The sequence below is a fragment of the Scyliorhinus torazame genome, chromosome 8 (assembly GCF_047496885.1).
Source record: "Scyliorhinus torazame isolate Kashiwa2021f chromosome 8, sScyTor2.1, whole genome shotgun sequence".
Classification (NCBI taxonomy): domain Eukaryota; kingdom Metazoa; phylum Chordata; class Chondrichthyes; order Carcharhiniformes; family Scyliorhinidae; genus Scyliorhinus; species Scyliorhinus torazame.
Window position 1 is genome coordinate 142,800,957 of NC_092714.1, and position 22,911 is coordinate 142,823,867.

Sequence of the window (22,911 nt, forward strand, 5' to 3'; positions counted from 1 at the left end):
TGGTATATCGCCGACACCTTGCCCTCCCTGACTCATACACCCAAAATCACCCTCTCTTGAATCCCCTGTGCCGGGAGTAGCGGAAATTCCCTCACCTGTCGCCTCACAAACGACCTCACTTGCATGTATCTGAAAGCGTTTCCCGGGGGTAGCCCAAACTTCTCCTCCAGCGCCCCTAAGCTTGCAAATGTCCCGTCAATGAACAGGTCCCCCATTCTTCTAATCCCTGCCCGATGCCAGCTCTGAAACCCCTCGTCCATCCTTCCTGGGACAAACCGATGGTTGTCTCTAATCGGGGACCATACCGAGGCTCCCGTCGCACCCCTGTGCCTTCTCCACTGCCCCCAGATCTTTAGCGTTGCCGCCACCACCGAGCTCGTGGTGTACCTTGTCGGCGAGAGCGGTAGCGGTGCAGTCACCAGCGCCCCCAGGCTCGTTCCTTTGCAGGACGCCATCTCCAGCCTCTTCCACGTTGCCCCCTCTCCCTCCATCACCCATTTACGGATCATTGCCACGTTGGCTGCCCAATAGTAGCCACCCATATTCGGCAGCGCCAGCCCTCCTCTATCCCTGCTACACTCCAGTAACCCCCTCCTTACCCTCGGGGTCTTACTCGCCCACACAAATCCCATGATGCTCCTACTTACCCTCTTAAAGAAGGCCTTAGTAATCACAATTGGGAGGCATTGGAATACAAAAAGAACCTCGGGAGGACCACCATTTTAACCGACTGTACCCTACCCGCCAGCGAGAGTGGCAGCATGTCCCACCTTTTAAAGTCCTCCTCCATCTGTTCCACCAGCCGTGTCAAATTAAGCTTGTGCAGTGCCCCCCAGCTCCTAGCTACCTGAATCCCCAAGTAACGAAAGCTCTCTTCCGCCCTCCTCGAGGCTTGACCCGGACTTTCACCACCTTAGATACTGTTCCCGCAACTCCCCTCCAGAACCCCTCCAGTGCCGGGCATGACCAAAACATATGGACATGGTTCGCCAGACTTCCTGAGCATCTCTCACATCTGTCCTCCACCCCAAAGAACCTACTCAGCCTCGCCCCGTCATATGCACTCTATGAACCACCTTAAATTGTCATCTACCCCTCTTCCCTGGTCCCCCGGGTGGATCACAAAGAGCTCGCTCTTTCCCATATTGAGCTTATAGCCCGAAAAGTCTCCAAAGTCCCGTAGGATCTGCATTACCTCAACCAACCCCTCCACTGGATCCGCCACGTACAGCAACAGGTCGTCTGCGTACAGCGACACTCGATGTTCCTCTCCCCCTCGAACCACCCCCTTCCATTTCCCCGACTGCCTTAACGACATGGCCAAAGGCTCAATTGCTAATGCAAACAGCAGAGGGGACAGGGGGCACGCCTGCCTCGTCCCTCGATACAACCAGAAATACTCCGACTTTCGCCGGTTCGTGACCACACTCGCCACCGGGGCTTTATACAGGAGCTTAACCCAACTGATTAACCCTCCCCCGAACCCAAACCTCCTCAACACTTCCCAGAGATACTCCCACTCTACCCGATCAAAGGCCTTCTCCGCATCCATGGCTGTCACTATCTCCGCTTCCCCCTTCACCGATGGCATCATTATCACATTTAGGAGCCTTCGCACATTAGTATTTAACAGTCTACCCTTTACGAATCCCGTCTGGTCCTCGTGAATCACCCCCGGGACACAGTCCTCAATCCTCCTGGCCAACATTTTTGCCAGCAACTTAGCATCCACGTTAAGGAGCGAGATCGGTCTATACGACCCACATTGCAGTGGGTCCTTATCCCCCTTCAGGATCAAAGAGATCGTCGCCTCCGACATTGTCGGGGGAAGGGTCCCCCCTGCCTTGCTTCATTGAAGGTCCTTACCAACAACGGGGCTAACTTCCTATAAAACTCCACCGGGAACCCATCCGGCCCCGGGGCCTTCCCTGCCTGCATGCTCCCCAGTCCTTTAACCAGCTCCTCCACCCCAATTGGCGCCCCCAAACCAACCACCTCCTGCTCCTCCACCCTTGGGAACCTCAATTGGTCCAGAAATCGCCGCATCCCCTCTTTTCCTCCTGGGGGTTGGGACCTATACAGCTCCTCGTAAAAGGCCTTAAAAGCCTAATTCACTTTCCCCGCACTCCGCACCGTAGTTCCCCCGCCATCCTTGACTCCACCTATTTCCCTCGCTGCCGTCCTCTTACGGAGCTGATGTGCCAGCATCCGACTCGCCTTCTCCCCATATTCATATGTCACCCCCTGTGCCTTCCTCCACTGTACCTCTGCCTTCCCTGTGGTCAACAGGTCGAACTCCGTCTGGAGACTTCATCTCTCCCTGAGTAGTCCCTCATCAGGAGCCTCTGCATAGCTCCGATCCACCCTTAAAATCTCCATTACTAACCTCTCCCTTTCCCTGCCCTCCCTCTTCGCCCTATGCGCCCTGATGGAGATTAACTCTCCCCTAACCACCGCCTTCAGCGCCTCCCATACTACTTCCACCTGCACCTCCCCGTTGTCGTTGGCCTCCAGATACCTTTCGATACACCCCCGCACCCTCCCGCACACTTCCTCGTCTGCCAGCAGTCCCACATCCAGCCTCCACAATGGGCGTTGGTCCCTCTCCTCATCCAGCTCGAGCTCCACACAATGCGGGGCATGGTCTGAAATGGCTATTGCCGAATATTCCGTTCCCTCTATTTTCGGGATCAGTGCCCTGCCCATAACAAAAAAGTTTATCCGGGAGTAGGCCTTATGAACGTGGGAGAAAAAAGAAAATTCTCTGGCCAAAGGCCTGGCAAATCTCCACGGATCTATGCCCCCCCATCTGGTCCATAAATCCCCTAAGCACCTTGGTCGCAGCCGGCCTCTGCCCCGTCCTAGATCTGGAGCGATCTAATGCTGAGTCCAGCACCGTGTTAAAATCCCCACCCATTATCAGGCTCCCTACTTCCAGGTCTGGGATATGCCCCAACATCCATTTCATGAATCCAGCATCGTCCCAGTTTGGGGCATATACATTCACCAGTACCACCTCCGTCCCCTGCAACCTACCACTCACCATCACGTATCGGCCTCCCTTGTCCGCTACTATGTTCTTGGCCTTGAACGACACCCGCTTTCCCACCAGTATTGCCACCCCTCTATTCTTTGCATCCAGTCCCGAATGGAACACCTGTCCTACCCATCCTTTCCTTAACCTGACCTGATCTGCCACCTTCAGATGTGTCTCCTGAAGCATGGCCACGTCTGCCTTCAGTCCCTTTAGGTGCGCGAACACTCGGGCCCTCTTAACCGGCCAATTTAGGCCTCTCACATTCCACGTGATCAGCCGGATTGGGGGGTTACCCCCCCCCCCCCCCCCGCCCCCCCCCCCCCCCACCGCCGACGAGCCATCTCCTATCTTAGGCCAGTCCCGTGCCCGTGCCTCTCGCACCCTCCAGTCCCTCAGGCGGGGAACCCCCGTCCCGACCACCTCTTCCATTTTCAGTTCCCCCTCGGACAGTGCAGCAGCAACCCCCCAAAAAAAACCTCTCCCCCTCTTCCCCCCCCCCCCCCCGCTAGATCCCCGTCTAGCTCTTTTGCTCCCCCTATATTGCTTCCGTGAGTCAGTTGACTTCTGCTGACCCCCAGCTTCCCCCGCCTCCCCGTTGATCTCCCCGTGTGGGAGTCTCTCCTCCTCCTTACCTTTCTCCATCCCCCCCCCTTTTTGTGCGCGGGAAAAAGCCCGTGCTTTCCTGAACCAGACCCGCCCCCTGTGTCGCAACTCCTTTTGCAGCCATTATCCCAGTTCCCTCATCCCCGAGTCTCACCTCCCTCCAGCACCGACGCCCACATTCTCCATCATTGTAATCTCGTCTACAGAAAAGAAAAAAGGACTTTTAGGAATTTTAACCAAAGCTCTACCCACATCCCCATCCATCATCCCACCCATGAAGTGTTCTTTGCCCCTATTTACAGCCCCCATTTACAACCAGCATCTCCCCCCCCCACAGCCACATCCCCTCAGTTCGAGTTCAGTTTTTCCGTCTGGATAAAGGTCCAAGCCTCTTCTGGCATTTAAAAATAATGGTGTCGGTCCTGATAGGTGACCCACAGTCGCGCAGGCTGCAACATGCCGAACCTGATTCTTTTTTTATGCAGCACCGCCTTGGCCCGATTGAAGCCAGCTCTCCTCCTTGCCACCTCCGCGCTCCAGTCCTGGTAGACTCAGATCACCGCATTCTCCCATCTACTGCTCCGCACCTTCTTGGCCCATCTCAGCACACTTTCTTTATCCGTGAAGCGATGGAACCTCGCCACAATCGCCCTTGGCGGCTCATCAGCCTTGGGTTTCCTCGCCAGGAACCTGTGAGCCCCCTCCAACTCCAAGGGGGTCGGAGGGGCCTCCGTTCCCATCAGCGAATGGAGCATCGTACTCACATACGCCCCGGCGTCAGCTCCCTCCACTCCTTCGGGAAGACCCAGAATCCGGAGGTTTTTCCTCCTCGACCTGTTCTCCAGGACCTCGATTCTCTCGGACCACCTCCTGTGCTCCGCCTCGTGTGCCTCCATTTTTACCGCCAGGCCCAGGATCTCGTCCTCGTTCTCATTCGTTTTATCCCTCACCTCACGAAGCTCCACCGCCTGGGCCTTCTGGGTCTCCTTCAGCCCCTTGATCGCCAACAGCATTGTCGCCAGCACCTCCTTTTTAAGCTCCTCCACGCAGCGCTTAAGGAACTCCTGCTGGTCCGGCCCCCATGCTGCTCGATCGCCGCCCTCCGTCATCTTGCTTTTTCCCCCTCGATTTTGCCACTGCTCCAGAGCCTCTTTTCTTGCAGCTCCACCGTTGATCTCGGCCATATATCGTAAGGGGGGACCTTACTGCACCTTCCCACACGGGATCCGCTCAAAAAAGCTCCGTTGGGGCTCCTCTAGTGAGCCCGAAAGTCTGTTGTTGCGGGAGCTGCCGAAACGTGCGGCTTAGCTCCGCATCGCCGCAACCGGAAGCCTGTGGCGGTTACTTTCATAGTCACCAGCAATGAATGCCCTCCCAGTCCCCTTGCTGCCAACCTCTGGAGAATGTGGCAAATGCGAGATACCGATCTCTAGAAATGATGAGGCATCAGCGACACTGGTTCCCTTTCATCTGAAATGAAAATTGTTTATTGTCACAAGTAGGCTTCAAATGAAGTTACTATGAAAAGCCCCTAGTCGCCACATTCCGGCGCCTGTTCTGTAGGTAACCCATGCGAGTTCTGTACACCCTGGGTCTTGCAAGCCACCTATGAATGACGTCTCCATGTCTGAAAAAGGTCCTGCAGTCCTTTGGTCTTGAGTGTTTGCACCTCCTTTGGTGAGCCAGGAGCCTCTGTCGCAAACTTCTCCTTCTCTTATGCCTGCAAACGATAATGTAGACAACGATAAATCCAGGTTCCATCTTCCTGATGGTGAACTCTCTGAAGTATCAATGAGGAACAGACAAGAGTCAGCATTATCCCAAAGGTCCTTCTGCTGTCTATAATTCATCAGGGAATGAGGGTTCAAGGGCTTTGTTCCCGTGTCGAAAAGTATTGGCTCCTGAAATGATGACCAGCGCATATCAATGTCTCCCCGTAGATTTAATGAGGGGTGCCTGAGGCTTCTTCTCTGTGAATTGTCTAGCACCAAATTTCTTTTTAAAATATTTTTAGTCACCATATTTGCGTAATTTTCACCATACAAAAGAGAAACAGAAACAAAACAACCCAAACAATATAAAAAGGAAAAGAAAACAGCCACCCCAAACCACCCTCCCCAACAGTTAACGGCAACAAACTCCCAAAAGTGCATAATAAACAAACCCAAGAATTGTAGAACCCCACCTTTTCCCCCCCCCTCAGCTCAAACTCCACCATCTCCAGGGTCAAAAACTCCAGTAAGTTCCCCCCGCCACACCGAGGCACAGGGTGGGGTGACTGACCTCCAGCCCAGCAGGACTGGTCTATGAGCGATCAGCGAGGTGAAGGCTAAGACATTTTGCCTCCGCACCCGCCTGCAACTTGGGCCAGTCTGACATCCCGAAAATGGCTTCAAGGGGACCGGGCTTTATATCCATGTGCAAGACCCCGGATATTGTGCTAAAGACCTCTCTCCAAAACCTTTTCTGCTTCGGGCAGGACCAAAACATATGAACGTGGTTTGCAAGGCCCCTCCCACATCATTCACAGACATCCTCCACCCCCTCAAACAGCCGGCTCATCCTCGATTTTGTGAGGTGCGCCCTCTTCCAACTGTAACAGCCCCAGCCTCGCACATGAGGTTGAGCCATTTACCCTCACAGCACAATCCCTTTTCCATCGCCCCCCCCAGCTCCTCCTGCCACTTCACCTTAATCCCCTCCATAGACATATTCCTCCAGAATCCTCCCATAGATCATCAAAACAACCCCCCTCTCCAGCCCTCTCGCTGACAACACTGCTCCAGCAATGGGGAGGTCGGCACTGTCGGGAACACCTTCCTTGCGAAATCCCGAGCCTGCATTACCTCAATCCTTCTCTCTGCGCCAATCCATACTTCTCTCCCAACTCCTCCAAACTCGCGAATCGTCCTCAACCTTGATTCCCCCTCTCGTCCCAGCTCCGAAACTTCGCATCCATCCTCCCCGGCTTGAACCCGTGATTTACCTTAATCGGCATCCATCCTGACCCGGCCCCAGCTTAAAATGTTGCCGAAACTGCCTTCAGGTCTTTAATGTGGCCACCACCACCGACTCACCGAGTACTTTCCGGAGCCATCGGGAGTGGCGCTGTTGCCAGCACCCGCAGCCCTGATCCCCTACACGAGCCCCCCTCCATCTTTTTTTAAATATAAATTTAGGGTACCCAATTAATTTTTCCAATTGAGCGCAATTTAGCGTGGCCGATCCACCTACCCAGCACATCTCTGGATTGTGGGGGCGAAACCCACACAAACATGGGGAGAATGTGCAAACTCCACACGGACAGTGACCCAAAGCCGGGATTGAACCTGGGACCTCGGCGCCGTGAGGTTGCAATGCTAACCACTGCTCCACCGTGCTGCCCTTTGCCCTCCTCCATCTTAACCCATTGGGCCTCCCCCTCCTTGTTCCGCCCCGCATCTTCTCTGCATTCGCCGCCCAGTAATAGTACAGTAAGTTTGGGAGGCCTAGCCCCCCCGCGCCTGTCACCCTCTCTGCAAGACCACCCTCTGTGGTAAACCACTGTTGCACCTGTATTAGGTGATGTGTGGTAGGACCTGTACTACAGGTTCGCCGGTAGTCCCTGCCAGCTGACTCCGCCTGGAGGCAGGGTATAAATATGCGTGTCCTCCTGCCAGTAGCCATTTCGCCAGCTGCTGTGGGAGGCCACACATCTGATAGCAATAAAGCCTCAGTTGGATTCAACTATCGTCTTTTGTCCAATTGATCGTGCCTCAAATTATTGCTATCAGTTTCTAAGGATGGACCTCCGTATCAAACCGGATCGCCTGCAGCTGGATCCGCACTCAAGGATCCGCCAGAAAGGAATTCGAGCACTGGCTAGCTTGCTTCGAAGCGTATATCAATGCGGCACCAATCCCTGTTCCGGAGGCTCAGAAGATTCAGATTTTATATTCCAGGTTGAGCTCCAAAGTCTTTCCGTTAATCCAGGACTCGCCGAACTATGCTGAAGCCATGACTCTACTCAAGGACAACTACGCACAGAAAACGAACACGCTCTTCGCCAGGCACGCACTCGCCACTCGCTCTCAACTCCCTGGTGAGTCCATAGAAGACTTCTGGCGGGCCCTAATCCCACTAGTCCGGGACTGTGACTGTCAGGCCGTTACGGCCATGGAACACTCAGACCTCCTTATGCGGGATGCTTTTGTGACTGGAATTGGGTCAGATCTCATACGCCAGCGGCTCCTAGAAGGGGCCACGCGCGACCTCGCAGAGACTAAAACGCTGGCGCTCTCCATGATGGTCGCCCTGCGCAACGTCCAGTCCTAACACCCCCAGCCGCATGGGCCACCCCTCCTACGCTTTGTGGACTCCACAGACAGCCGCCCCAGCGGGGGCGCTGCCCACCCAATACGCCTGCGCTGCACGCCAGCCAGCGAACCCCAGGGGCCCCCGATGCTATTTTTGTGGCCAACAGAAGCACCCCCGCCAACGTTGCCCGGCCCGCGCTGCCCTTTGTAAAGCCTGCAGCAAGAAGGGCCACTTCGCCGCGGTGTGCCAGGCCCGCTCAGTAGCCGCTATCGCCCCCACCCCCCTCGGTCACGGACAATGGGCGCCGCCATCCCCCCCCCCTCAGACCACCTGCGGCAATCTTCCCCTCCGCGCAACACGTGCGTTTCATGGGTGCTGCCATCTTGTTCCACCCCCGCAACGTGCGTTCCATGGATGCCGCCATTTTGTAATCCTCAAGATCTTCGGGCGCCGCCATCTTGTCTACCCCTCAGCACAGGGGCACCACCAGCGTTCCAGGACCTGGGCTCACCAGCCGCCCCATTACCCGACGACGAACCAAGACTCGCCTCCATGCCAATCGACCAGTCTTGTCCGCATAACCTGACCAACGCATCCACCAGCGTGAAAGTCGACGGACATGTAACCTCCTGCGTGCTGGACTCCGGGAGCACCGAAAGCTTCATACGCCCGGATACGGTAAGGCGCTGCTCCCTCACGATACACCCCGTCAACCAAACTATCTCCCTGGCCTCCGGATCCCATTGCGTAGCGATCCGGGGGTATTGTACGGTCACGCTCAAGGTCCAGGGCGTAGAATTCAGCGGCTTCCGCCTCCATGTCCTCCCTAACCTCTGCGCTGCACTAATCCTCGGCCTGGACTTCCAGTGCAACCTCCAGAGCCTAACTCTGAAATTCGGCAGGCGCTTACCACCCCTTAACTGTGTGGGGCCATCGGGACCCTAAAGGTCGACCCACCTTCCCTCTTTGCCAATCTAACTCCAGATTGCAAACCCGTCGCCACCAGAAGCAGACGGTACAGCACCCAGGACAGGACCTTCATCAGGTCCGAAGTCCAGCGGCTGCTTCGGGAAGGCATCATCGAGGCCAGCAACAGCCCCTGGAGAGCTCAAGTGGAAGTAGTTAAAACTGGGGAGAAACACCGAATGGTCGTGGACTACAGCCAGACCATCAACCAGTACACGCAGCTCGACACGTACCCCCTCCCACGCATATCTGACATGGTTAACCAGATTGCGCAGTACCGGGTCTACTCAACGGTAGACCTGAAATCCGCCTACTACCAGCTCCCCATCCGTAAATCGGACCGTCCATACACTGCCTTCGAGGCAGATGGCTGCTTATACCACTTCCTTAGGATCCCCTTCGGCGTCACAAACGGGGTCTCGGTCTTCCAAAGGGAGATGGACCGAATGGTCAACCGGTACGGGTTGCGGGCCATCTTTCCGTACCTAGACAACGTCACCATCTGCGGCCATGATTAGCAGGACCACGATGCCAACCTTGCTAAATTTCTCCACACCGCTACTCTCCTAAACCTCACTTACAACAAGGAGAAGTGCGTTTTCAGCACAAACCGCTTAGCCATCCTCGGCTATGTGGTCCAGAACGGAGTTCTGGGTCCCAATCCCGACCGCATGCACCCCCTCATGAAGCTCCCCCTCCCTCACTGCCCAAGGCCCTCAAATGCTGCCTGGGGTTCTTTTCGTACTACGCTCAGTGGGTCCCAAATTATGCGGACAAGGCCCCCCACTCATACAATCTATCCAGTTTCCCCTGACGGCCGAGGCCCAACAGGCCTTCGCCCGGATCAGAGCTGATATTGCCAAGGCCACAATGCATGCTGTAGATGAGACACTGCCCTTCCAAGTAGAAAGCGACGCATCAGACGTCGCCCTTGCCGCCACCCTCAATCAGGCAGGCAGGCCCGTGGCATTCTTTTCCCGCACCCTTCATGCCTCAGAAATTCGGCACTCATCCGTCGAAAAGTAGGCCAAGCTATCGTTGAAGCTGTGTGGCATTGGAGGCATGACCTGGTCGGCAGGAGATTCAATCTCCTCACTGACCAACGGTCGGTAGCCTTCATTTTCAACAACACACTGCGGGGCAAGATCAAAAATGATAAAATCTTGCGGTGGAGGATCGAGCTCTCCACCTATGATTACGAGATTATGTATCGCCCCGGCAAACTCAACGAATCTCCAGACGCCCTGTCACAAGGTACATGTGCCAGCGCACAGGTAGACCGACTCCAGGCCCTGCACGACAGCCTTTGTCACCCAGGAGTCACACAGTTGTACCACCTCATTAAGGCACAAAATCTGCCCTACTCTGTCGAGGAGGTAAGGACAATCACCAGGGACTGCCAGGTCTGTGCGGAGTGCAAGCCGCACTTCTACCGGCCGGACCGCGTGCGCCTGGTGAAGGCCTCCCGCCCCTTTGAATGCCTCAGCGTGGACTTCAAAGGCCCCCTCCCCTCCACCGACCATCACACATATTTTCTCAGCGTGATCGACGAATACTCCAGATTTCCCTTTGCCATCCCATTCCCGAGATGACGTCTGCCGCCGTCATTAAAGCCCTCAACACAATCTTCACTCTGTTCGGTTTCCCCTGCTACATCCACAGTGACAGGGGATCCTCATTCATGAGTGATGAGCTGCGTCAGATCCTGCTCAGCAGGGGTATCGCCTCCAGTAGAACGACAAGCGATAACCCCCGGGGAAACGGACAGGTAGAAAGGGAGAATGGGACGGTATGGAGGGCCATCCAGTTGGCCTACGGTCCAGAAACCTCCCGGCCTCCCGCTGGCAGGAGGTCCTCCCTGATGCACTCCACTCCATTCGCTCATTACTCTGCACCGCCACTAACAACACGCCCCATGAACGTCTTTTTGCCTTCCCCAGGAAGTCCGCATCCGGGGTGTCGCTCCCGACTTGGTTTGCAGCTCCGGGAACCGTGCTTCTCCATAAGCACGTCAGACTCCACAAGGCGGACCCGTTGGTGGAGAGGATGCAATTGCTCCACGCAAACCCCCAGTACACCTACGTGGCCTTCCCCGACGGCCGCCAGGATACTGCCTCCCTCTGGGACCTGGCACCAGCAGGTTCCACCCCCACACCCCCTCCGCCCCCGGCGCCACCCTCCCCTCCCCAGTCGCTCCCAACAGCACTCCCACTAGGACCATCCGTCCCCCCCCTGCCCACGCCTGACGATGAAGAGGATTTTGGCACGCTCCCGGAGTCACCGTCGACCAGATCAGCATCAACCCTTTTGTCATCTGGTATATTCGATGACTCTTTGGTCATCTGGTATATTCAATGACCCTTTGGTCATCTGGACTCGAAACATTAGCTCTTTTCTCTCCCTACAGATGCTGCCAGACCTGCTGAGATTTTCCAGCATTTTCTTTATGGTTATGAAATACTCTGTCTAGCCTAAGTTCAATTTATGCCCGAGAACGTCCCAAATCTTTGAAGCAGCTCCGTTATACTCCCCGACAACGTGCTCAGTTCCGAGATATACAATAACAGGCCGTCGGCGTATAAGGGCACTCTATACTCCAACACCCCCCTCACTATCACACAGCCCCAAGCTCCTTAGCACGATAGCCAAGGGCTCTATAGTCAGTGCAAACAGGGGGGACATAGGGCATCCCTGTCTCGTACCCCGGTGCAGAGAAAAGTATCCCGAATTCATACTGTTAGTGCGAATGCTCGCCATCGGCTCCTTGTACAACAGCCGTGCCCACGCTACGAACCTCGGCCAAATTCCAAATCTTTCCAATACTGCCATCAAGTTACCCCACTCACCCATTCAAATGTCTTCTCTGCGTCTAGTGTCACTACCACCTCCATCTCCTTTCCGTCCGCCAGAGACAGGATCACATTTAGCAACCTTCTCACATTCGAGATTCAGTAGGGATAATGGCCAATACAACCCACACTCCACTGGGTCCTTATCTTTCTTTAGCAGCAGCGAAATCAAAGCCTGCTCCATCACCTGTGGCAGGACACACCTGTTTATCGCATCCTCAAACATTCCCACCATCAGTGGTGCCAGCTTATCCTTACATTTCTTATAGAATGCAACTGGGAATCCATCAGGTCCTGCCACCTTCCCTGCCTGCATCTTCCCAATCGCCTGCTTCACCTCTTGCTCCCCCACTGGCCCCTCCAAGCCTATTCTATCCACTTCAGCCAACCTTGGATACTCCAACCTGTCTAGGAATTACCTCATCTCTCGCTCTTCCCCGATGGCTTCATCCCATATAGCTTCTTATAAAACTTTGCACAGGGCTAAAGAACTGGCTTTTAAAGCAGACCAAGGCAGGACAGCAGCACGGTTCAATTCCCGTACCAGCCTCCCCGAACAGGCGCCGGAATGTGGTGACAAGGGGCTTTTCACAGTAACTTCATTTGAAGCCGATTTGTGACAATAAGCAATTTTCATTTCACTTTTCATTTCATTTCATTTCTTCAAATACTTTAAGGATCTGCTCTGGGGCCACCACCAACTTCCCCATCTTAGCCCGCACCTTAACTATCTCCCTCGCCGCTGCCTCTCTCCGGAGCTGGCTGGCCAACATATGCCCTGCCTTCTCCCCATGATCGTAGACCGCCCCCCCCTCACCCTTCTCAACTGGTGCACCGCTTCCCTGTGGATAACTGGTCGAACCTCGCCTGAAGCTCCTTCCTTTTGGCCAAGAGGGCCGGATTCAGGTCCCTCACACACCTCCTATCCAACTCCAGCATCACCTCTATCAATTTTTTGTGCTCCTCTCTCTCCTCCTTGTCCACCTTAGCCTTGAATGAAATCACCTCCCCCTCACTACTGCCTTCAGACCCTCACAAATCACTGACTTCTCCCGTGCAATTAAAATGCACATATTCTTCAATCACCTTACCTTTCTTATTGCAAAAACTCCAGTCCGTTAACAACCCCACGTCCATCCTCCACCCCGGCCTCTGAAACATCCCCTTCTCCAAAACCACATCCGACCAACGCGGAGCACGGTCCGAAATCACTATTGTTGAATAATTCGACCTCCAAACCCTAGCCAATAGCGCCATCCCCACCATGAAAAAGTCTATCCGAGAGTACAGTTTATGTACTGGGAACAAAAACAAATACTCCCGTTCCCTCGGGTGCAAGAACCTCCACGGTCCACTCCTTCAATCTCTCTCATGAGACCCGACAGCGCCTTCGCTCCCGCTGACTGGGCCAGCCAGCTCAGCTGAGACCAGCGCCTTCGCCCCCGCTGACGTGGCCAGCCAGCTCGGCTGAGACCAGCGCCTTCGCCCCCGCTGTCTGTGCCAGCAAGCTCGGCTGAGACCAGCGCCTTCGCCCCCGCTGACTGGGCCAGCCAGCTCAGCTGAGACCTATCCACCTTCAGCTCCTGAACCATATTCCAATCACCCCCACTATTAACTCGTGGGTATCCAAATCCAGAATGACCCAGCACCCTCTTCACAAACCCTGCATCATCCCAATTGGGGCCATATACGCTCGCTAGAGCCACCAACCTCCCCTCTAATGCCCCTGTCACTATCACATACGTGCCCCCTTGGTCCACCACCACCTTCTCCATCTGAAACCTCACCCTCTTGCCCACTAATATTGCTACTCCCGAGCCCTGCTATCGAACTCTGATTGGAAAATCTGACTCGCCTAACCCTAAAGACTAAAGTAAACATAACCTAAACCTAAGCCTCACCTGATCCTTCACCCTCAGATGAGTCTACTGCAACGTCGGCCGTTAACCTCTTTAAATGTGTAAAAACCGTCAAACTCTTCTCCGCCCGCCCAACAACTTCACGTTCCACATCACTATTCTGACCGGGGTCTCTCACCCAACCCCCCCACCCCCACCCCACCCCGCCCCTCCTATCTGTCTTCATCATTACCCAAGGCCCTGCGCTTCGGGTCTGACCTGCCCCGTCCCTTTGTTGCCGTTGTACCGCTTCCCCCTTCCAGAATCCCCCTATCCACTTGCTCTTCTAGTATCAATCCAAACCCCCCTACCTTTCCCGCCTCCCAGGCCCATCGAAACCTGTTCGACCAGGCCTCTCCCCCCACCACATTCCCGTTTACTAGCCAACCTTCGTTTGCTAGTGTGGAGGCCCCTGCCCAGGCCCCCCTCCTCCCAATTCCCTCCTCATGACCCAGTGTCTGAAAGCAAAGACAAACAAATAAAATCAGTGCAAAAAAAACGCCATAATCCCAAAGCCCAATATATTCGTACCCAATTGTAGCCTATAACAAAGGTAGACTATCTTTTCCCATCAACCAACCTGAAACTCTGACTGTTCCCCCATAAATAAAAAGCAAATAATCAATCTGAAACGATAAATAAAGGCTGAGCACAGCCCCCCCTCCCCTCAGTCCAAAGCCAAATCCCAGTCTCATCTCTCATTTCAACCAGTTCTTTGGCCTTCACAAATGCTTCTGCCGCCTCCATGTCTCGAAGTAGAAGTCTCTCGAGTTCTAAGTCACTCTCAGCTTCGCCTGATAGACCACGCCAAACCCTACGCCATTACTGTAGAGTGTCGTCTTCACCCGTCCAAAGATTGCCCGCCTTCTCGCCAGCTCCACAGTTAAGTCCTGGTATATTTGAATACCAACTCCTTTCCACTTCACCTCCCACCTTTGCTTCACCCAACTCAGGACCTTCTCCTTAACATGAAACTTGTGAAAGAAAATTATGACTGCCCTTGGCAACTTGTTTGCCTTCAGTTTCAGCTTGAGCGACCGATGAGCCCTGTCCAGCTCGTACCTGGAGGATTCTTCCCCCTCCCCCAACATCTCCACCAACATCTTCGTGAAGTACTCAGTTGGCCTCGGGTCCTCCACCTCAGGCAAGTCCATAATTTGTAAATTCTGCTATCTCGACCTGTTCTCCAGATCCTCCACCTTGGCTCTGAGTCCTTTGTTGCCCTCCACCACCCTCTGCAGCTCCTCACACATCGAGGTGAACTGGTCACTGTGCTGTGACAGAACTTCTTCCACCTCCTTCAACTTCTCTCCTTGCTCCAGTATCTCGGCCGATGTCTTCAACACCGTCGCCTTTACTGGGGCCATCGCCTCCTCCACCCACTCCTTCATCGCAGCCATCATCTCCTTTCGCAGCACCTCCATATGCTTCGCAAACTGCCTCTCAAATTCTCCGGCTATCACCTCGGTCAGAGTTTCTACTCTGAAGGGCGCGGCCCACCCAGCGACCCAGCTTCTGCCATCTTTCCTGCTGCTGGGCTGACCCGTTCACTTGACGGCAAACTTTCACTTGCCCCTTCTTCCAAGCGGCTTTTTTCTGGGCCTTAGACATTCCCCACCTTCTTTATGCCTTCCTGCACCGGTTTGTTCAAAAACTCCCCCTGAAACCAGGTCCCTGAAGACCCGCACATCCAGACATAGGAACAGCTTCTTCTCCGCAGCTACAAGACTCCTCAACGACACCCCCTCGGACTGATCTGTTCCCTGTAAGAACACTATTCATGACGCCCTATGCTGCTCTTGCAGTTACAGATGCCTCCCTTTGTTTGGCCCCTTGTTCCGCACTGTAACCAATCACTGTTTGTTGATGTACCATTTGTCAATGTACTCTGTTGATTATTCTTTTTGTCTACTATATACATACCGTTCCCTCGGCCGCAGAAAAATACTTTTCACTGTACTTTGGTACATGTGACAATAAATCAAATCAAAAAATCAAAAAAACAGAGCCTCGAGCAGGAGCTACCCAATGTGCGACTTCCACTGCATGCCGCCACCTGATGTTCCAGCACCAAATTTCTAACAGGCTACTGAAGCTTGTTCAATCGCCCAATTGTTCTGGAATTTGGTATTACTCTGTGGAATTCCCAGGTTGCTAACAAGGAGTTAATACAAGGAAATTGATTTGTGCCACTTTGCAAAATTAGTCTCGCAAGAACACGCATCATTGCTTCGCTTTACTGATTCCGTGCATTGTCATTGAAAGGCTGCTAACATGTCTCAGCTGTGCCTCTTTCTTCATCTGGGAAGCCATGATGTGGAGATGCCGGCATTGGACTGGGGTGGGGACAGTAAGAAGTCTTACAACACCAGGTTAAAGTCCAACAGGTTTGTTTCAAATCACTAGCTTTCAGAGCACTGTACCGAAAGCTAGTGATTTGAAACAAACCTGTTGGACTTTAACCTGGTGTTGTAAGAATTATTACTGTGTTCATCTGGGAATGCACTGTTGAGTTGGGTGCCCCTTTAATGAGCCCCCCAGTGAATGTAGCTGCCCCCCAATCCTCACCAGCAAAGCTTCTCCTCATTTTAATTTTGTACTGAGCCAGAGCCATCGCTGCTGGTTGGAAGATGATGTTGCCGAGCTCTCACTGCCAGGCCAGCTTAGACCCTTCCTGTGTGGATGTGGAAACCTCTTTCAACATCCCGGAGGATCATGTTCAGGTTTCCCTCCCTCACAGCCCTCTCAATTCTTCTCCTGTATTCCTGGATTCCATTGTGGTACATATCCTTTTGTTTGCCCCTGAACATCTTGAAATGGATGTGCCTGTAACCAGTTTGGCCCTGAACCCTCCCCAACTTGAGGTCATTTACGCAGTTAAATAAATACCACCTGGGATACCCCGATAATGCCTTTTCCCTGTCTCTAGGTTACAGATGCCTCCCATGATTAAATGTGTCAGCTGCATCCCATTATGGTTGCAGAAACCTGACGGACTGAGGTACATGATGTTATGACCACGCCCTACTCACAATGTGCTAGGCAGACTGGAGACTGGACTAACATGTCCACTCCCTCTCTGGACAGGGACAAGGGCAGTCTTTGCAAGCTCAACAATGTAAAGTGAAGTGGTTCTTCACTCGCCTTTCCTCCCATTCTGGCCCCAAGCGATTTACGTCATTCGGTAACATCCACTCTCCCCATCCTGGTGCTGAGGATGCTGACCCTTGCACACTCTCCCCCCTAGTTATATGTCTGAGTGCAAACCTCCCCACCTCTACCACCACACTAGCCCTGCACCCTTCCCTTGCTTCAGGACAGTTTCCTCTCTTCTCCAGTACAGCCCGAGCTCTGCAGCACTTGAAAAGCCTCCCCTGCCTTACTGTTGGTCTGGTAGGTAAAGATTTACCTATGACAACCCCTTGAAAGCAATGCGGTGCTGCCTGCAAAGCAGATTCCTATCAGTGTTGCACGATGCAAGGTAGGCAAGCTAACCTCAAAGTGACGAGCGAAGTGCAGGTCGCTTATGTGCCATTATGAAACATGTCATCCTAATTGCACACCGACATGCCCAGATGATCCAGCGTGGGGTGTTGATTCCAGTGAGGAGTCCATATAATAAGATGATAATAAGTATTGAAATGGCTTTCCCGATGTGCCACGGTTGAAATACAGCCCACATTTGATGGCTGGAGTGCACAATAACGACCTGGTTTTTAGGATGATGCAAAACTGATTTTTGGCTTTCTCCCACAATGAGGCCCATCGCAAATGGGTGCGAAAAGACCCAGCCCTGTACATTTCCTGATTTCAATCACTTGCTCATAAGTCTCTTTTAAAAGAACTGTTTCAAGATTTGTGCACTGGTAAAAGTTGCTATTAGGCTGTACAAAACTTATGGACCACCTTACCCAGCAGGCAGAGTTGAAACCAAGCAGAAGGAAATATCAAAGATTCTCAGGTTTGTCAGTTTTGCAATATCAGAAGGAATTTCCGTTATGGGATTGTCTCTTAAATTCAACACTTCAAGTCGGGAGAATCTATAAATCTTAAGGATAAAACAGAGTTAATATAAAAACTTAATTAAGCACTTAAAATGTTTAAATGTACTGTACAACAATTGCTGGCAACATATCAACATAGTTAGCTTACTTCCGGTTGCGGCAGGGATGAGCTAGCCGCACGTTTCGGCAGCTCCAGCTCCGACGGAACTTCGGGCTCTTTTAAGAGCCCCAGCGGGGACTTAGACGGCCGTAAAACCCGGTGCGAGGTGCGAGGGAAGGGAGTCCCCCCCGAACGACGGAGGGAAAAACCGGCGGCGGCGGCTGCAGCCCGAAGAATCTGCAGCCAGAAGGTCAGAGGGAGTGGAACAAAATGGCGGCGGAGAAACCACAGGTGACATAGGGGCCTGAGCAGGACGAGGTGGTGAGATGGTGCGTGGACCTGCTGAAGAAGGAGGTAATGGCCCCGTTGTTACAAGCAATTGAGGGGCTTAAGGAGACTTTAAAGACCCAGGAGACTGAACTTCGCGTGGTGGAGCAGAAGGTATCAGGTATTGAGGACGAGGTCCTGGGCCTGGCGGTCAAGACTCAGACGCACGAGGCACTTCATAAAAAGTGTGCTGATAGGATTGAGGCCCTTGAAAATGGAGCGCGAAGGAAGAACCTTAGGATACTAGGTCTCCCGGAGGGTGTGGAAGGAGTGGACTGTGGAGCGTACGCAAGTAAGATGCTGAGCTCACTGATGGGTGCTGAGGCCCCTGCGGGCCCCATGGAGGTGGAGTGGGCAAATTGGATCCCGGCGAGAAGACCAAAAGCGGGAGAACCACCGAGGGCGATAATCGTGCGATTCTACCGCCTTAAGGACAGAGAAGAGGTCCTGAGATGGGCTAAAAAGGTGCGGAGTAGCAGATGGGAGAATGCGGTGGTAAGGATCTACCAGGATTGGAGTGCGGAGGTGGCGAGAAGGAGGGCGAGCTTCAACCGAGCCAAAGAGGTTTTGCACAAAAGGAAGGTGAAGTTTGGGATGCTGCAGCCGGCAAGACTATGGGTCACGCATCAGGAGAGACACTATTATTTTGAGACGGCGGAGGAAGCATGGTCCTTCATCAATGAAGAGAAACTGGACCGGAACTGAGGGACTGATGCTGCAGGGAACTGTTATTGTTGTTATTATTGTTTTTGTTAATGGGATGGTGAAAGTTAATCGAGAAGTAAACAGGGAAGGGGGGGGACACTGGGGAAATGTGGGCGTCGGTGAGGGGGGAGAGGCGGGACATAGTCAGAGAATGGGGAAGGAGAGGGGGAGGGGAAAGGGAGCTGCGCCATAAGAGGCGGATCAGGTAAAGGGATGTTCCCGCGCCAGAAAGAATAAGGCGGGAAAACAGGCGCAAGGCGGATGGGAGTTCCCTCAGACCGGGGGGGCCGAGGAGCGAGCAGGAGTAGCCGGGGTCAGTTGAAGTCAGCTGACTTACGGAAGTGATATAGGGGGAGCAATCAAGCTAGATAGGGATCTAGCGGGGGGGGGGGGGGGGGGGGGACTGGGTTGCTGCTGCGGAAATCCAAAAGGAAATGGCTAAAGAGAGGGTGGTCGGGGGCGGAATGCGACGCTGGGGGAGCGAGCGGGAGCGCGGAGGCGGGATATGGGACTGGCCTAGAGAAGGTAATGGCTAGTCGACACGGGAGGGGGGCAGGTAGCCCCCCAGTGAGGCTGATCACATGGAACGTGAGAGGCCTGAATGGACCGATAAAAAGGGCCCGAGCGCTCGCGCATTTAAAAGGACTAAGGGCAGACGTGGTTATGCTCCAAGAGACGCACCTAAAGGTGGCGGACCAAGTTAGGCTAAGTAAAGGATGGGTGGGACAGGTGTTCCACTCAGGACTGGACGCAAAGAACAGAGGGGTGGCCATTTTGGTGGGGAAACGGGTAGCATTTGAAGCAAAGAACATCGTAGCAGATAGTGGAGGTAGATATGTAATGGTGAGTGGTAGGCTGGAGGGAATGGAGGTCGTGTTGGTTAATGTGTATGCCCCAAATTGGGACGATGCGGGGTTCATGAGACGGATGCTGGGGCGTATTCCGGACCTGGAGGCAGGAAATTTGATTTTAGGAGGGGACTTCAATACGGTGCTGGACCCGGGGCTAGATAGATCCAGCTCAAGGACTGGAAGAAGGCCGGCAGCGGCCAAGGTACTTAAGGGGTTTATGGACCAAATGGGGGGGAGTGGATCCATGGTGATTTCTTAGACCCAGGGCTAGGGAGTATTCCTTCTTCTCCCACGTCCATAAAGTGTACTCCCGGATAGATTTTTTTGTTTTAGGAAGGTCGTTGATCTCTAGGGTGGAAGAAGCTGAATACTCAGCCATAGCGGTTTCGGATCATGCCCCACATTGGGTGGACCTGGAAGTAGGAGAGGACAGGGAGCAGAGAACACTCTGGCGATTAGATGTGGGACTGATGGCGGATGAGGGAGTGTGTGCAAGAGTGAGGGGGTGTATCAAGAGATACCTGGAGGTCAATGACGACGGCGAGGTCCCTGTGGGAGTGGTCTGGGAAGCACTAAAAGCGGTGGTCAGAGGAGAGCTGATTTCTATTGGGGCCCACAAAAGGAAAACAGAGGCCAAGGAAAGGGATAGATTACTGGGGGAGATTTTAAGGGTGGACAGGGAATTTGCAGAGACCCCGGAGGAGGAGCTGTACAGGGAGAGGAGACGACTCCAGACCGAGTTTGACCTTCTGACCACCAGAAAGGCGGAGGTACTGTGGAGGAAGGCACAGGGGAGGAGGTATGAATATGGGGAAAAGGCTAGTCGCCTGTTGGCGCACCAACTGCGAAAGAGGGCAGCAGCGAGGGAGATAGGAGGAATTAGGGATGAAAGGGGAGACACTGTGCGAAGGGCAGGAAAGATAAATGAGGTGTTTAAGACCTTTTATGAAGAACTGTATAGGTCTCAGCCCCCAGAGGGAGAGGAGGAGATGCGGCAGTTCCTGGACCAGTTGAGGTTCCCGAAAGTGGAGGAGCAGGCGGTGGCAGGCCTGGGGGCGCCGATTGAGGTGGACGAGGTTATTAAGGGACTGGGAAGCATGCAAGCAGGGAAGGCCCCGGGGCCGGACGGGTTCCCAGTGGAATTCTACAGAAAATATGTGGACTTGTTGGCCCCGTTGTTGGCGAGGACGTTCAATGAGGCCAGGGAAGGGGGGACACTACCCCCGACAATGTCGGAGGCGACGATATCGCTAATTTTGAAGAGGGACAAAGATCCGATGCAGTGTGGGTCCTATAGACCTATTTCACTATTGAACGTGGACGCCAAACTGCTGGCAAAGGTGCTGGCATCGAGGATAGAGGACTGTGTCCCAGGGGTGGTGCACGAAGACCAGACAGGGTTCGTAAAAGGGAGACAATTGAATGTTAACGTGCGACAGCTATTAGGGGTGATAATGATGCCCTCAGTGGAGGGGGAGGCAGAGATAGTGGCGGCAATGGACGCAGAGAAGGCATTTGATAGGGTGGGGTGGGAGTATTTATGGGAAGTGTTAAGGAGGTTTTGGTTTGGCAACGGATTTATTCGCTGGGTTAGACTACTTTATGGGGCACCGACGGCAAGCGTAGTTACAGGTCGACATAGATCGGAGTATTTCCGATTATATAGGGGAACAAGGCAGGGATGCCCGCTGTCTCCATTGTTGTTTGCGCTGGCAATTGAACCTCTGGCCATGGCGCTGAGAGACTCCAGGAAATGGAGAGGGGTGACTAGAGGGGGAGAAGAACACCGAGTCTCGTTATACGCGGATGACCTATTGCTATACGTGTCGGACCCAGCGGGGGGGATGATAGAGGTTATGCGAATCTTGAGGAGGTTCGGGGAATTTTCGGGGTATAGGTTAAATATGGGGAAGAGTGAATTATATGTGATACATCCAGGGGACCAGAGTAGAGAGATAGAAGGCTTACCGCGAAGGAAAGTGGAAAGAAACTTCCGATACTTGGGGATTCAGATCGCTAGGAGCTGGGGAACCTTGCACAGACTTAATCTGACACGGCTGGTAGAACAAATGGAGGAGGACTTTAAGAGGTGGGACATGCAGCCCTTATCGCTGGCGGGCAGGGTGCAAGCAATTAAGATGATGGTCCTCCCGAGGTTCTTATTTGTATTTCAATGTCTCCCTATTTTAATCACCAGGACCTTTTTTAATAAAATAGATAGGAGCATTACGAGCTTTGTGTGGGCAGGGAAAGTTCCGAGAGTAAGGAGGGGGTTCCTTCAGCGCAGTAGGGACAGAGGAGGACTGGCACTACCGAACTTGGGAGATTATTATTGGGCCGCCAATGTGGCAATGATACGTAGATGGATGATGGAGGGTGAGGGAGCGGCGTGGAAAAGGCTGGAGAGAAGGTCCTGTAAAGGGACGAGTCTAGAGGCGCTGGTGACGGCGCCGCTACCGTTCTCACCGAAAAAGTACACCACGAACCCGGTGGTGGCGGCAACACTGAACATATGGGGACAGTGGAGGCGACAGAGAGGGGTGCGGGGAGCCCTGGTGGGGTCCCCTATCAGGAACAACCATAGGTTCGCCCCAGGAAGAATGGATGGAGGATTTCAAAGCTGGTACCAGTTGGGAATTAGGAAGGTGGGAGATTTATTCATAGATGGGACTTTTGCGAGCTTGGGAGCACTGGAGGAAAAGTATAAGTTACCCCGGGGGAATTTCTTGAGATATATGCAGGTGAGGGCGTTTACTAGACAACAGGTGAGGGAATTTCCACGGCTCCCGACACAGGGGATACAGGACAGGGTGCTTTCAGGGGTGTGGGTCGGAGAGGGCAAGGTGTCAGTGATTTATAGTGAGATGAGGGAAGAGGGGGAGGAGTCGGTGGGCGAACTAAAAAGAAAGTGGGAAGAAGAATTAGGGGAGTAGAGGAGGGTATGTGGGCTGATGCCCTAAGCAGGGTAAATTCCTCTTCCTCATGCGCCAGGCTTAGCCTGATTCAATTTAAGGTGCTACATAGAGCACACATAACGGGGGCAAGATTGAGCAGGTTCTTTGGAGTGGAGGACAAATGTGGGAGGTGTGGCGGGAGCCCGGCAAACCACGCACATATGTTTTGGGCGTGCCCGGCACTGGAAGGGTATTGGAAGGGAGTGACGGGAGTGATTTCGTAGGTGGTGAAGGCCCGGGTCAAACCAGGCTGGGGGTTAGCTCTATTTGGAGTTGCGGAAGAGCCGGGAGTGCAGGAGGCGAAAGAGGCCGACGTTGTGG

The 22,911-nt window shown here is 53.6% G+C and overlaps 1 protein-coding gene across 9 annotated transcripts in view; it reads right to left on the reverse strand.

The window, feature by feature from the left end:
• The window catches only part of LOC140428160 (leucine-rich repeat-containing protein 63), a 101,779-nt gene that overhangs the window by 22,884 nt on the left and 55,984 nt on the right, over positions 1-22,911 (reverse strand). For all 9 annotated transcript variants that reach the window (XM_072514294.1, XM_072514296.1, XM_072514295.1 and 6 more), the window contains one exon: positions 17,561-17,697. In XM_072514294.1, the coding sequence (XP_072370395.1) occupies positions 17,561-17,697 (137 nt within the window). The remainder of the gene's footprint in view (positions 1-17,560; positions 17,698-22,911) is intronic.